We start from the raw sequence: 15,057 nt of genomic DNA, 5'->3' as shown, positions 1-15,057 counted from the left end.
GTACTGGACCATCTGCAATTAACTGTTAATAAATGCTTGCGGCTTTTTGGCAGTGTTTATGAGGTTAGCCTAAAGAACTAACTTCCTCTATTCACACAGAGTTCTAGAATCAGATTTTACAGCCAGAAAGGAACACAGAGGTCTAGTCCATACCCCATCCCATGTTTGCAGGAACCTGAAGTTCGGAGAGGTTTAGACTCCCACCCCAAGCGGCAGAGTTGACTAAGGATCCACTGGCAACAGAACCTGGGTCTACCCATTCCCATTCCACTATTTTTTCCTCCAATATCTCACTGTCCTCAGCTTTTGCTTATCCTTCTTCTAGCAATGTGCAGCAATATTTTCTAGTCTCCTAGTATTTGCTGGGAATGACTGTGAAATTTGTGTTCATGACATTATTGTTCTACTTATATAATTAAAGTATAATTTTTGGATATAGAAAATGTTGGAGGTTGTTGAAATTCTCAGCACCTTTTCAAGCGGCGACTGGAAAATGATTACTGAATACATCATAACACAGTATGATCTAATTAAAAGGCATTCACCGCACTGCTACAAAACGAATAAACAAGGGTAAAAATGATGGCAAAGTACTCTGCCTTTGCAAAGCACAATAGTGATCCAACCCCCTACCCCCAAAGAGTGAACAGATGCAAATATTATTAGTAATACACCATGCTCTACTTGGCCTGAGGTGCAATGCTGAAGGCAGATCTGACTAAAATGTGATGTGCAGGAAAGTGGGATGGAACGCAAGCGGGACGTCGTTTCCAGGGCCTGTGCGCGTTCTTGCACTCACTGACTCCTTCCTAGGCAGGACAGGATGGCTACTCCAAAGGGCCCTGGGTCTGGCCCCATGCCGGCGGGCGCGCGGGACCTGGACGGTCAGAGTTCCGGCCCTACCCTCGCTCGGGGCCAGCCCCTCACTTCGGGGGCCTGGGCAGGCGGGCCTTTCCCAGAGCCCCCCACCCCCACCCCCCGAAGCAATTCGGCGAAGTCGGAGGCACAGCCCCGTGTGAACGCGACCCCGCGCTGAATAGCGGCAGCTGCTCGGGAGGAAAATGGATCAACTGTCTCCTGGGGCTCTCGGCGCTGCCGCCTTGTCCCGGGCTGAGCCGATTTCTCGGTGCCACCCACCCGGGCGGCCCGTCCCCGCCCCCGCGCGGCCTCACGACCACAAAGAGCGCGCGGCTGACCCGGCCGCCGCTGCCGGGTCGCCAGGCAACGGCGAGGGAATGCGCGCTGATTGACAGCTCGGCCCGCCCCGCGCGGCCGCAGCCGGCGGAGCGCGAACCGCGGGCGGCAGCCGGGCCTCTGCCTTCCTCCAGCCTCGGGGCCCACGTCGCGTCAGATCACCCTCTCCCTGGCCCCGGGCTTGTGCAAGCAGATGAATGGAGATGCGGGTGCGCCTCGCAGGCCGCCGGGAATAAAACGCCGCCGGCCGCAGGGCTGGCTGGGCAGGTGCCCCAGCTGGCGGGGTGCGACCTCAGTCCTCTAGATGGTCTGTCGATCCTCGGGGAGGTGGCCAGCCTCTAAAGATGGGCGGCCATCATACCAGTTTGCCTGGACAGTCCCAGTTTATGCCTGTGGTTTTGCCATAAGTTTATTTATTTAAAAATTCTCCTCCCCTTTTCCTCTAAGGGTATCCTAGTTTGAAAGATAGATTCTAAAGGCATTCTATCTAAAGTCGTCGCAGGCCCACCTAGATCCTAATCCAAGTCCTAGGTCTTCCCCAAACTCCTCCAGGCTTCATGGAATGGCCCATGCGCCCTAATCCTTGTTTTTAGCTTAGGCAGAAAGCACCTTGTAATTAATTGAGGGCTGTGCACTGAGAACATGGAGGCTTCCAATAGCAACCAAAATCAGCATGCTGGACAGAATGAACGCCAATCCACTAGTAGGAAGACACTGCAGGGCTGATCAGGGTCTCACAGGCAAAGCACAGGGCAGATGTCACAGAGAAAATGTGAATCTGTTAGTAATAGGATTGCCAATTCACATATGGCCCATTAAAGCCTCTGTCTATGGAACACGCTGGAAGAAAATCTGCTCTTTAGCAGAAGTCCCTCAATGTAGACTTCCCTAAGGACTGCTCTCTTAGACCAGGGATGGCAGAAAGGGAAGGGTGGGGAAGGACACTTTCACTGAGTGCTTATCACGTGCCATAGAATCTTCATAGTAGGTCCTCCATGTGTCTTTTATGACCCATCTCCTATTTTTAGAGATAAGGAAACTGAGGCTCATAGATATTGACCTGTTTGTGGTCACAGTATTACACTAAGTCCAAAGCAGCCTGACCCCAAACCTCTGCTGTTCACAGCGGACCTTATCCAGCATGCAGACAGACTTTCACTACCTGGCACTGCTGACATCCGGAGCCCAGATGATTATTTGCTGAGTGGAGAAGGCTGTCCTGTGTATTACAGGTTCCCTGGCCTACCCAGTAGATGCCACAGCATCCTACAATTGTGGCAACTGAAACGTGTCCTCAAACATTGCCAAATGCTCCTGGTGGGCAAAAGTGCCCCCTTTTGAGAATCGATGGCCTAGATATTTAATATCCAAACACAATTGTAGTCTTCTCGTGCATTGTTTTCTACTTTGAAACTATAACTTTAATCTTCACAAAGAGAAATTTTTGTAAGGACAAGACAATGTTACTCATTTGTTTCTTATCCTCACTGTGCTGGACTGTGCTAGGGAGATAGAATGCAAAAATACTCATTAAATTTCAAGTATAATTTAAATATAAATCAAAGCAAGCTTGAGACTACATAGATGAGCAGTCTGAAGAGTAAAGAGTAGGGGCTGGGGCAGTGGTTCAGTGGTGGAGCACTTGCCTAGCATGTGTGAGGCACTGGGTTCGATTCTCAGCACTGTATATAAATAAACGAGTAAAATAAAGGTCCATTGACAACTAAAAATACATACAAAAAACTTAAAAAGAGCAAAGGGCATGGTCCTGACTTCGGAGGCAGCATGACCACCTGCCCCCACTCCTCAGTAAAATGCTGTTAACCACAGTCATGAATCAGAATCAGATTCTAGTTGATGCCTGGTTTCTGGCTTCTCCTTCTCCTCTATCCTTTCAACACATTTTTTTCTGGTTCTTTCTAAAAACGACACTGACAGAGGTGCCTGGGTAAGCTTAGGGCAGAAGAAGCCAAGGCAGGGCATGGGGGCGGTAGGACAGAGCTTGAAAAGCTGCTGTTCTCCGTCCTCCCATGGAGCCTCTGGGATTATCTCAGCTCCTCTGGAAACAGAGGGAACAGGTGTCTGCTGCAGTAGGATGTTCTGCCCTACTAGGAGAAGCGGCCCCACTGAAATCCTCCACGCAGGGCTACAAATGAAAATGTGGCACAGCCCAAATCACAAGATGTTCCAAAGGAGCCGTCTCCAGATTTATGGCTAGAGTGTGGCTCTGTAATTAATTCTTTCTCTCCCTTCTGCCAGGAGTAAACTTTTTCTTTCTTTTCCCCCAATCCTTTCCCCCTCTTCCTCTGTTTGTAAATCTTCCAGAGAAACAGCAGCAGCCACTCTCAGAGATCAAAGTTTTAGCAAGCAACAAAGACCTCCAAGGAGGCTGTTGCCATGGGAACTCTGGGAGCTGAGGCCCTTCTAATGGGCAAATCTCCCTGGTTAGCAGCGCGGGGCTGGGCTGGCAAAGAGGGAGGGGGTGGGAGCTTGGCAACAAGTAGCCTTTCCGAACAGCCTGAACTAGTCACCGGAGAGGAATGGACAGGATTCAAAAGAGGCAGCCAGTGGCAGTCCAGGGGTGGGTGCTAGGGCATCTCGGCACGCCGTACAAACACTCCCATCAGAGACACCCCTGCAGTCACCTCTTGAGAGATGCCCTTTCCCAAGAATTCACTGACTTCTCATTAGGTTATTAATAGCTTTTTTACACTAATGGGCAGAAAAGTTTATACTCTACCACAATAACAATCTCAGGCACAGAATTGTGAACAGCTTGATTAAAAAAAGAAAACCCCATGCCCGCCCATTCCTTTACCGCTTGTCTACGTGATACATGCTGTACTCCTGAATAAGTCTCAGGAGGAGGTGGAAGAAAAAATAGAGCATGTTGACTATAGGTAGCAAAATTTTAGGAGATGCTTTCTTTGTTTGTTCTTTCCTGTTTCGTTTGCCATACTGACAATAAGCATGTATCATTTTTTCTGAGACAGGAGTGCACAGGTAATTCTGCAGCATCACATTTGAAAGGCAGAATCAATCCCAAGTCGCTGCCTGCTCAGGGGGACCTGCTGAGAACATACCTATTTCTGGCCTCTGGGATTAGTGCTGCATTTGGCCCTAAAGCAGCAGAAACTGGTGATGCATTCCACAACGTGTTACCAGTGTGCGTTTTTGCCTGCCTGGCACATGCTGCTTCTTCATTTGGAAACAACTGCCTGCTTTCCTTTAGGAAGGCTACTCCTTTCCCTCATCCCTTCAGTTTTAGGGCTCGCCTGGGGCTGCTCGTGTGCTGCCTCCTCCCCAACACAAGGCACCCCCACAACAGAAACCACAGAGAAAGAGGAAGAGAGACAGGAGGTGCTAAGGCCATAGAGGCTAGACCTGGCGAGGCATCCTGCCCCACATGGAGGAAGCCCTGCCTGGTCCCAAGGAGCAGAGGGGAGATGGGGATGTGGAGGCAGGGATCCTGACATGTATCCCCCTAATCCAATACTCGGCCAGGCCTGCAGCCAAGAGCTCCTGGGCTCATTGGTTACCTAAATCACAGACTTGCCCTAAGCAGGGGGAGCCTCTATCCTTTGCAACTAAACCAGTTCCAGAAAATACAACAGCTGACCATAGATAGCAAAATTTTAGGAGATGCTTTCTTCTTCTGTTCTTTTGTGTTTTGTTTGAAATACATTTTTTTTGAAATTCATTTTTTCTGAAGCAGAAATAATATTAAAATAAAACCAAGCCTCAGTATTTAAGGCAATACTGAGGCATTCTCTAAGGAGAATGAACCCTGCAATCTGTGTATCTTCAAAATAGTGTCAAAATTATTTTGCAGACTTTGAAAAGCCATTTCACTTATCCACATATCCCAGACAAGAGAACCTGTTCCATGTCAAAGCTCCTCATAGAAGGAGTTTCTATAATTTCCCTCAACCATCCATCATTTCCAAAATGTGTTGTTTGTCCTTAGGAATGTTTTTCTTAGCTTGAATCTAAACACCGACTGCCAATGACCTCTTAGTCTATTCTCAACCCAGAGGCAGGAATGTCCATCCAGTCCCCATTCTGCAGGGACCCGTTCTCCCTTTTTCTGATTAAAGGTCTTAAAAAAGCTACTAGATGAGACATCAGAAAGATGTGGTCAGGCCCTCATACTACACATAGAAAGAAGTAAGAGCAGGATACTTTTAAATTTTACAATAATAATGTCTCTGCAGGAGCCTTCCTGAAATGGTGAATCCTTTTCCTGCCAGCTGGAGCTACCCCAGGGAATTTGATTCCTATCCAAATGGTGGCATGGTTCCTGGTTATAAATGGCCTGCCCTTGCCACTGATCCTGGACCTCTCCTTTCAGGTGGCAGGTTTCTGGATGCGTCCCCTCCCTCCTGTGACTGGTCTGACCCTAGGATCCCAAACGGCTGTCTAAATATTTCTAAGGTATCTGTCACTGTCATCTCAAAGCACCCAAAACACTGTGTGCGTTTCCAGCTTCAGAATGACTTTACCTTCTGAATCATCAAAAAGACATTGAAGGGTGTTCAGCATCGTGTTCCTGTTTAATGTTGAATCGGTGGTTGTCCTCCCATTTCTGTGAAACTCATATCTTTGGCTATTTCTAAAATCTCTGAAAGAAGCATCCACAGTGGTTTGTAGATGGTTCACATGCACGGGGTGGAAAGAGGGGTGAGTCACACTCAGTGGGAAGGTATTCAATCTAGACAGGAACAGCCATGCCTGTGAAGGGCCGAGGTCAATGGTTGTAGGCAGTTTCACTAAGAAACAAAGTGAAATGCTGAAGCAAACGTGGGGCAAGTAGAAACTGACCCATGACCCAAGCAGCAACCACATTTTAAAAACACAGCTCATTCTGTGGCTTCTTCATACACATAGGTTGCCTGGTATTGTGCAAGGAGATGAGGCTAGGAATCAGAACACATGGGTTTGATTATCAATAGTATTTTTTTTTAATGTCATAAAACCTGGACATTAATTTCTTTATTTGGAAAATGAGCAAAAATAATGCCTGCCGTCCTCTCTTGCACAATGATTGCAGAGCAGTTTGCAAACTCCAAGTTGCCCTCCGTGGACACCTATCTCAGCGGCACCACTGATGAACATTTGCAGCTTCTTGGGTCCCACATCTATTCCTCCTTTCTTTGCAACAGTGCCCCAGTTCACTTTGGGGTTTCACTTCTCTGTATCTCGACCACCAAAGCCCCTGATCTCCCAAGGCTGAGTAGTCGACAACTAACCAAAGTGGGACGACTGGGCTGTCTCTCCTAAGACTGATTCTGCAGTGGGAAATGCAAGAACAGAAAATGACATCTCAATCTGTTCTGCTCTGGCCACAGAGTCCTAAAGATATTACCCACAAATTCCTATTACATGGATCCTGGAGCATCTCTAGCCGGGCAGAACCTGTGCTGTGTTCAAACCATTTTATTTTCTTCCTGGGCACATACAAAATGACAGCAGGTGGGACTCCTGGCACTCCCAGGTCTGGCCCCAAAAGAGTTTCACATGACCTTCCTCTCTTTCCCTTCCTGAGTGTGTGTGTGTGTGTGTGTGTGTGTGTGTGTGTGTGTGCAGCTGGGAACAAAGGTCTCCAACACAGCAGAGTCAAACAGTGAGGAAGTCTAGAAGCCTGCAAACCACTTGGAAGGAAGCTGCTCAGGCCCTCCTAGTCCACATCTGGCTAAGATGAAGCAGTGACCCTGAGCCTGGCAAGTCACTGAGTGGTGGTGTGCTCAGGCAGAGGCCAAGGAGCACCAGTCTGACTTCTGAGATGGAGTCTCTGCCCTCCTTCACCTCTGATGGCCTTCCGGCAAGTTCCTTTTCTGCTTAAGTTAGTCAGTGCCTATTTCTGCTGCTTTGAAGCATAGCCCTGATGAAATATCACTAGTAATAATTTAAATAACCAATTCCAAATAAAGAATTCCAAAATGGGGTGCCAGGAGGAAGATGGTGGAAGTGAGCTAGGCAGTGAATCCTGGCCTCTTCACAACTAGGAAAGGAGAAGGCAAATAAAAGCAGAATTAGACCTTTATTATAGGCTTGTACCTGAATTTGCGGGACCATAGAGAATAAATGTAACAAGTTTTTGTTTTTACAGGGTTGGATGGACAGAGGCTTGGCTCAGAAGTGATTACGGTAAATAGGGCTCAGTGGTATCTCTTAAAGTGGTGCTGATATTGGGATCAGCAGAGGTACACACGGAATTAAAATATCATTATCTGGATATCCACCCAACCTAGGGCCCTTAAGAAGCTCACGAAGTAGTTCTTCACTTAAAAGAAGAAGTCAGAACTGTGCTGATAGATGGAGAGACACACACCCAATATGAAAAGCAGGGAACAAACCATCCCAAACAACCAAAGAACTGTGACCAATGAGGTCAAACCACAGAACTTCCCTGAGACTGCCAATGTTTGGGGTGCGGTCACTTCACCAGCCCCAAACACACGCTCAGCGCCACAGGAGGCTAAAGTGAGCACCAGCGCTGGAGCCTGCCGTTCACCATGTGGGACGCAGGCCCGCAGCGTCTTCATCCTGGACACCTTGCTAGGTACTGTGGTTAGGGGAAACTCAGGGACCGGTCCTGGCAGGAAGCACCCACGGTCCCAGCTCCGTGGGGGAAACCCAGGCAAGACACACACAGAACCAAGGCCCGCTTATGGAGGGAGACCCGCAGGTCCTGTCCTGGGCCTGGTCACTCTGTCAGCTCTCTAGCTCACTCGTCTCTTCTTCCAAGGCTCTGCGCACCCTTTGCTCGTGTCCTCAAATTGGTTACTCCAATCTCTACCTTTCCACTGAGGTCCAGACCTACCCTTCCAAGTGTCAGCGAGACACCTCCGCCACAGTGTCCCATGGCTTCTTACAGCCAACGTGTCCCAAACCCCACCCATCCTCCTGCCCCTTAGCCTGCGTTTCCACCTGTCTTCTCAGCTGGTGGCCAGGGGTGGCTCAGGGAGTTAGTAATTGTGGTCCTCCTCATTTTCCTTTAGTACTGCAGTCACCAAGATCCACTGCTCCATCTCAGGAATGTTCTAGGCTGCCTGTTCTCAGTTCCCCACTCAGGTTCAAGGCCCACACTCCTCACCTGTGCCACTGCAGCAGCTCCGTGTCTGACACCTGTGCTCTGGGCCTCTCTGGGAGGCGTCACCTACCCTGCTCCTTGCTAATCATTGCTCTTATCCTGAGACCTAACATCTTTGTTCCGTTAGTGTTTCTTCACTGGTTCTGAGAGTCTTCAGGATGAAGTCCAAACTTTTTTTTTGTGCCCAGGATTAGACCCAGGGCCACTTAACCACTGAGACGCATCCCCAGCCCTTTTTTTTAAATATATTTTTTAGTTGTGGGCGGACACAATATCTTTATTTTATTTTTTATGTGGTGCTCAGGAATGAACCCAGTGCCTCACCTGTGCTAGGCGAGCATTCTACCACTGAGCCACAACCCCAGCCCCTTTTTATGTTTTATTTAGAGACAGGGTCTCCCTGAGTTGCTTTGGGCCTTGTTAAGTTGCTGAGGCTGGTTTTGAACTCATGGTCCTCCTGCCTCAGCCTCCCGAGCTGCTGGGATTGCAGGCGTGTGCTACCGCGCCATAACACCTCAGAGTCTTGCCCACCAACTTGTCCATCCTCATCTTTGTGACTATAATCAGGAAACTAAATTTTCACCAACTCTGCATCCCGCTTGTCTCTGTAGTCACCTGTCTTATAATTCATCTGAAATCCAGTCCATTCTCTGCCCCCATTTTGCAATCATCTCTGAGAACCAGAGTGGCTGCTCTTCCAGCCCCTGCCGGGTGTTTTGGACACACTTGTGAGATCAGTCCTGTGAGCCCTCATAGCCTGTTCCCTCTGGTTCCTTGAGAATGAGCATCACTCCCTATGTTCCTGTAACCTGTCCATCTCTGTGAAGAGGCTGAGTGTCCTGGGACCACCTTCTCACTGACCACCACTTCTGGTTTCTACTTTTTAACTCAACAGTTTTAGAATTGCAAATAAAGCTCACAAGTAACTAAATTGAGTGCTTTTCCCTCTATACAGGGCCTGATGGGATAACCGACATGAAAATTGCTGCCCCTTGAGTGCTTACAGGTACACAGCGCTCACTGCTGCTGGGACGCTCCTTCCAGGTCAAGATGTCTCCAGTTTCTGACTGTCCTTCTTTGCCTGAGGCCAACCCTCCCTGAACTTCCACTCCCAGCTCCTTCTGCCACACCAGGCACTGTGCTTCCAATCCCTCTTGTACAATTTCACTTCAAATGTGGGGAGACCTTTTCCATGGTCCCCACTCTAAGTCTTCTTTCACTAGAACAAATCCTCCAAGCATTCTTCACAAAACTCAGTGACTGACCCAGTGGCTCAGGGATGTGGTCATTGGTGAACCACGGATCCCAGTTATCTTCCCACTGATGTTTCCATTTCCTTAGGGGCTGGCCTCAGAAATCAGGTCACTCTCCAAGTCTCAAAAGAACACCTATCAAAGAGGCCTGCAGGTACAACGACCAAACAACTAGGATGCTTAAACTGGGACAGTGTTTTGAAAATTTCTACAAAGGAGTATCAAGACCAAGAGGTTCAGAATTTCACATTCAGTACTTCCTGCACCCAGAAAATGTTCACAGATTTCCAACTAACCCCTCTAAATAAGTAACATGAGTGGTGCTGCCCCAGTTTCTGTGGCCAGTGGATCCCACTGCGGCCTTTCCCATGGGGTTCCTTCTTCGGATCCCCCGCCAGGGTCTGCCTAGATGTGCTGCTCTTCCTGCCGTGAGCTTTGACTGGCAGCTTCCTCATTTCCCCTCACGATTCTGGTTAGAGTAGCACTGGTTTCTGTCCTTTGTCTTTCCTCCCGCCATTGGTGACCATCTGAGCGTTCCTTTCACCCACCAGTGGCTGGATCCTTTGGCCCTAAGAACAGCGTACTTGACCCCAGTTGCTTCATGGTTGTGATCCAGAGGAATGCCCCACACCCTTCAGCACAACCTCAGACGAGAGCTTTCCCTCTGTTTCCCCTGTGTGCGGGACACCCGGGACCACTGCGTTGAAGTGGTTTTCACCCGTGGTCTCGTTCTCCTTCACAGACCATTACTTCTCTGCAAATGGCCACCCAGCCAAATAACTGTGCTCACAATTAGCTAATTGCAGGCTCAATGAGCCACTTGTTCCTCCAAACTTGGCTATTAGAGTTGTGTGATTAAGCAAAAATTAATCTTCTTTATTCCCTTCTGATTTATGGAGCCACAGCAGATCTCAATCCAGCCCCCTGTGTTCTTTTGCAACATTAATATAAAGCTTTAGCTGTTTTATTTCCTTATGAATAGCTGTCATATTTCCATTCTTCTGCAAGTCTCAGCAGCGATGCTTTATAGTTTGGACCCCAAGATTAAGTCAGCCTTCAACAAGGTGACCAATGTTACATTTAGTGTGTATTTTACTAAATACAAGGTATCAGGACAATCATTTTGCTAAAGTCTTGCAATTTAAAACTAAAGTTAGACATTCTAAGTAGAAGATGCCACTTTATCCCTGGCAATTTAGTTTCCCACACAGGGCAAAAATCAATCTTCAACCTTGTCTGCCTTTAAAACAAAGCACCCTTACCCAGGCTCCAAATTGCTCTCACTTGATATTTTGGAAGCTATAAAAAAATATAATTTCTTCTGAAAAATGGCTGCAAGTGAATATCTTGAATTACTCACTTATGCTTTTTCCTGCACTTGATGCAGTTTCTGTATGTTTTCTTCTAATTTTCTTATTCAGCCAATGTGTATACAACACAAAATATGCACTCAATTTTCAGTCTCAAAGAGGTGGTCATTTCTGGAACATGCACACTCCTCCTCCCATAAGAAAAGGAACAGCCAAATGTGAGGCACTTTCCATTAAGAAGAAAGTGGCGTTAGGATTTATGGATTTAATGTATGTGCTTTTAGAGTCACTCAGACATCTTTAGGTTTCCAGAATTTGCCTTCCATTTAAACGCTAGGACATCTCCCAAACAGCTCTTTGAAGGTGCACCCTCTGCTAGGGGACTGTCTGGTTTATAGCCACCTTGCCTGTGATTGTCTTCAGGAGAGCGAGTGAGTGGGACAAGAACCTGAGGTCTCCAGAGACTCTCACACATGGAGGAGTCCTTCTCTCTCCTTGGTCTCTACCCTGCTTCAACAACTCACGTGTAAAAGGTCGAGTGAAGAGAATGGAGAAGTCAAGGTTAAAGGCAGAAGGGAAAGGAGGGGGATGTAAGGAAGCAGAAACACTGGGACCAGACTAAGCGGGGCTGTGGCCTCCAGGAAGCGCAGCACGCAACGCTGCTGCTCGAGGCTGCGCGACCAACACAGGTGGCCTAGCGCAGATGCCAAAGGCCACGGCACCCCCCAGCACAGGGCGGGCATGAGCACAGGGAGCCTGGTGCCCCGGCTGTCACTTACCCAGCACCAGCAGCTCCACTGAGCCCTCGCTCTTGCCCTCCAGGTCATCGGGGGTGGTGATGACACAGTAGTAAAGCCCGCTGTCACCCCACACCAGCTTTCCGATGTGAAGGTCTGCATCTGTCACCACAGAAAGAAGGATCCGTTCTCACACTGTCCTCAGAAAGGAAAGCACTGACCCCCGGGTCGGGAGGGGCACCTGCACTGTCCTCTTTCTCTGCCTGGACGGTGAATGAAAGATGCTCGCTTTATTTAAAACAAAACCAAGGAAACCATATCAGAAGGGGGCCTCGCTCAGGAGGGAACTGAGCCCCGCACAGACCGTCTAGCTCCAGCCTAGGAGGCGAGGGCTTTCGACCCGGCCTGCAGGGTTCCCAAATAACTGCACTCCTAGAAACAAGCTGATTTTACAGGAATTCTTCCCAATTTGAATAATCAAATGGGTCATATCAGACTCCTGGGGCCTTTTCTTATCTAAAAATGTAGGGAGCAGGAGACAGGGCGGAATCCACACAGACCCAGGGGGTGCTCCCGCCACCCGTCCGCCTGGCTCTGCAGCTTGAATGCTACCTCCCTTCTCCCTGAGGCGGAAGTGCTTCGCAGAGGCTGCTTTGCAGGCTGGGAAAGGCCATGAAGGCGAGGTCAGGCGTAGGTGTCTGCCTGAAGCTCTTTCACTGAGACCCACTCTGACTGAGCTCTGAACACAGCTCTGTCCACAGCTCCACTCTGCGCTCTCTGGATGCTACATGTGCTGCTCCCTCCCTTCCACGCTCCATTAGAGCCATTTGCCGGGTCTCCTCATGCTCCCATTCCCATAAAATGGGTCTCAGGGACAAAGTGAGAAGCTGACGTCCCCCAGGGTCAGTGAAGAACGGAACTGCCCCCTCCGCTCCCCACGTTCCAGACAAGGGCATGCGTACCGTGGACGATGGTGATCTCTCTGCCCCTGTAGAAATCCCCCAGGGTAACGGTCGAGCCCTGTTTCGAAGCCACCACTCGGACAGTCCTCCTGCTGTCTAAACAGTCCAAGTAGGGGTCCCACTCCAGGTTTCTCTTGCTGAGTGACTGGGCCCGGGGGGAGGACATGCCCAAGGACTCCCCCATGCGATCCTGGCAGTAGGACTTGAACTTCCACTGCACGACAGCAGGCCGATGGGAGGAGGTGGAGAAGTGGCAGCGGAGCAAGGCCGGCTGGAAGAGCATGGCCACCTTCCTCTTGTCGGGCACCGTGACCTGGAGGCTTTCGACCCCGGCTGCAAAACAGAACACACAGGTCGACGCAGGGCCCATGCCGGCCACCCACCACCGCCTTCCCACCTCGCTTCCCCAGCCTTTCCTGCCCGTCTTCCCAGTTGGAACTGACAGCTTCCAGGTCCACCTGGTTGTCTTTTCCAGACACCTGCCTCCCTCTCTACATCCAGTGGGTCGCTGAGTCTCGCCCGTGTGATCTCTTTAACACTGTTAAGATTCTCCCTCTCCTCTTTAACCTCACTCCCAGTGCCTTTGCGTGGGCCTCCGTTTCTTGCTTAAAAGATGATGATAACCTCCTGTCTGATCTCCCTGCATCCCACTTGTGGACATTCAGTCCATCCTCCATGCTAAAATTCAGGTAACCTCTCTGAATCTGATTGTTTAGGTTCTCTTTTTAAGAAATGCCTCGCCTATCCTCCATGACCTTGAGGACCCTCACCAAAGCAGCTAAGGTGCTCACCACCTGCTTCCTCTTCCCCTTCAGCCTCTGTTCTTTGAAGCACCTCTATTTCGGCACCAGGCTCCAAAAACATCAAAGCCTAACAGTTTCCCCAGATGGGACGCACTATTTCACATTTCACACCTCTGGGCTTTGCACACTTCTGGCATGCTTTCCCCACTTCCTGGGGAAACTCTTCTCCATCCTTCAAAACCCAGCTCATGTCACATCCTCCTTTGTGCCATCAGAATACCCAGCGTTCTCTTCTAGACATTTATCTTGATGGTTCTGCAATTATTTATTTATTTATTATTTTATTTATTTATAAATTTATTTTCACGCCTTTTCAGGTAAGAAGTGTGTATTACCTTGCTGCTCCAGCTTATGAAGTCCACAGGTACTCAACATATATTCCATAAATAGTGACAAGGAAACCAGGAAGTATGACTTGGAGAGGAAGTGACTTCCCTTCCTGCTGGTGACCAAGTAAAGGGAACAGTGATAAAGGAGAAGAGAAGTCTTTATTTCAGATCAAAAGCAGTAGACTAAGTTCAAAAGCTTTGAAGGGTAACCAAAAGAAGAACTACAAAGCAGATGAGAAGTTAAGTAGCAAAAAGATCCAACCTGAGGCTCGGTGACCAAGAAAGATGGTGAATGAGAAACCAGCAAAGTGTCCGAGAGACGAAGGGCCAGTACGGACTCGGCCGTAAGATTCAGACATCCCAAGCAACAAGATCAGAACGTGCCCAGTGGAATGGGGGAGTTCCCAGCTTGGAAACATCTGTTAGAAGCAGAAATTGGAATATGACGAGAGGCAGAACAAAGGGGTCTGAAGACAGAGGGAAGAGGTTTGGAGGTGAACGTGGGCACTTCTGGAGCTGGGCAGAGTCTCACCCTGGACCTCCAGCATGGACTTGGGGCACAGAGCAAGGTCTGCTTTCTCTGGGAGCCTCCTGTCCTTGCCCATGATGACATCCTGCCAAACCACTCACTCGTGTGCTCAACAACTACCTCTGACTACGTGGGGGAGCGGATGAGCAAATGGATGATCCTGAGAGGAGAACATCCAGGACTGCAGGAAACTGGTTAATGAGTCACCTCGTAGTACAGTAAGGAGCGCAGGTGGCAGAGGCGGGGCTTGCATCTCCCGGCTGGGTGCTGGTCCTGAGACCCTGGTGAAGTCCACAGAGCAATCTGAGACTCGAAGGCATCATAATGCCCACCCCAAGCAATAGCAGATGTCCCCTTAACGGGCGGCTTCAGAGAGGGGACTCCACGGAGGGGCACTGGGACAGAGACAGAGTGCTACCCTGCCTTCCAGCCCCCTGCCCCCGTCCCATTCGAAGCTCCTGCATCCCAAGGACCACCCGCCTCCACCAGCTTAGATTACAGCCACATCAAACAGATCGTTCCATCTGGAAACTAGTGCCCACACTCCCCTCACACCCCCAGATGTTGAGGTGGCTGATTCTGCTCTCCCTGACTCACATAGCTGCATTCTTCACAGTCTCTCCTTCAATTCTATTGCACTGATTTTTACACTGATCTTTAACCTCGTGATTCTTCTTCAAATCTTTATCCACAGCCCAATTTTTCAGATGATAAAAAAGGAACAGGGAGGTGAAGTGACTTCAGTCAGAGCAGCTGGGGCTGGGTGACCAGTCCCAGGCACTGTCCCCGGGACACACTGTACTTGGACACCTCCCGTCTGCTCTGCTGGCTACCGAGGTTCCACGGG

The 15,057-nt window shown here is 49.3% G+C and overlaps 1 protein-coding gene across 9 annotated transcripts in view; it reads right to left on the bottom strand.

The window, feature by feature from the left end:
- Positions 1–15,057, bottom strand: part of ILDR2 (immunoglobulin like domain containing receptor 2) — a 55,545-nt gene that overhangs the window by 29,824 nt on the left and 10,664 nt on the right. For 4 of the 9 annotated variants that reach the window (XM_079107920.1, XM_079107923.1, XM_079107922.1 and 1 more), the window contains exons 1-3: positions 13,464–13,557; positions 12,550–12,882; positions 11,630–11,749 (exon numbers count right to left, since the gene is read on the bottom strand). In XM_079107920.1, coding sequence (XP_078964046.1) covers positions 11,630–11,749; positions 12,550–12,882; positions 13,464–13,542 — 532 coding nt within the window. In that variant the 5' untranslated portion in view covers positions 13,543–13,557. Of the gene's footprint in view, positions 1–5,696; positions 5,909–11,625; positions 11,750–12,549; positions 12,883–13,463; positions 13,558–15,057 lie in introns of those variants that run through there. The other 5 variants (XM_079107927.1, XM_079107921.1, XM_079107924.1 and 2 more) reach the window with 3 other exon arrangements.

The sequence above is a fragment of the Sciurus vulgaris genome, assembly GCF_902686455.1.
Source record: "Sciurus vulgaris genome assembly, chromosome: 12".
Lineage (NCBI taxonomy): Eukaryota > Metazoa > Chordata > Mammalia > Rodentia > Sciuridae > Sciurus > Sciurus vulgaris.
The sequence above is the reverse complement of the archived record's forward strand: the minus strand, read 5'-3'. Positions and strand labels throughout refer to the sequence as shown.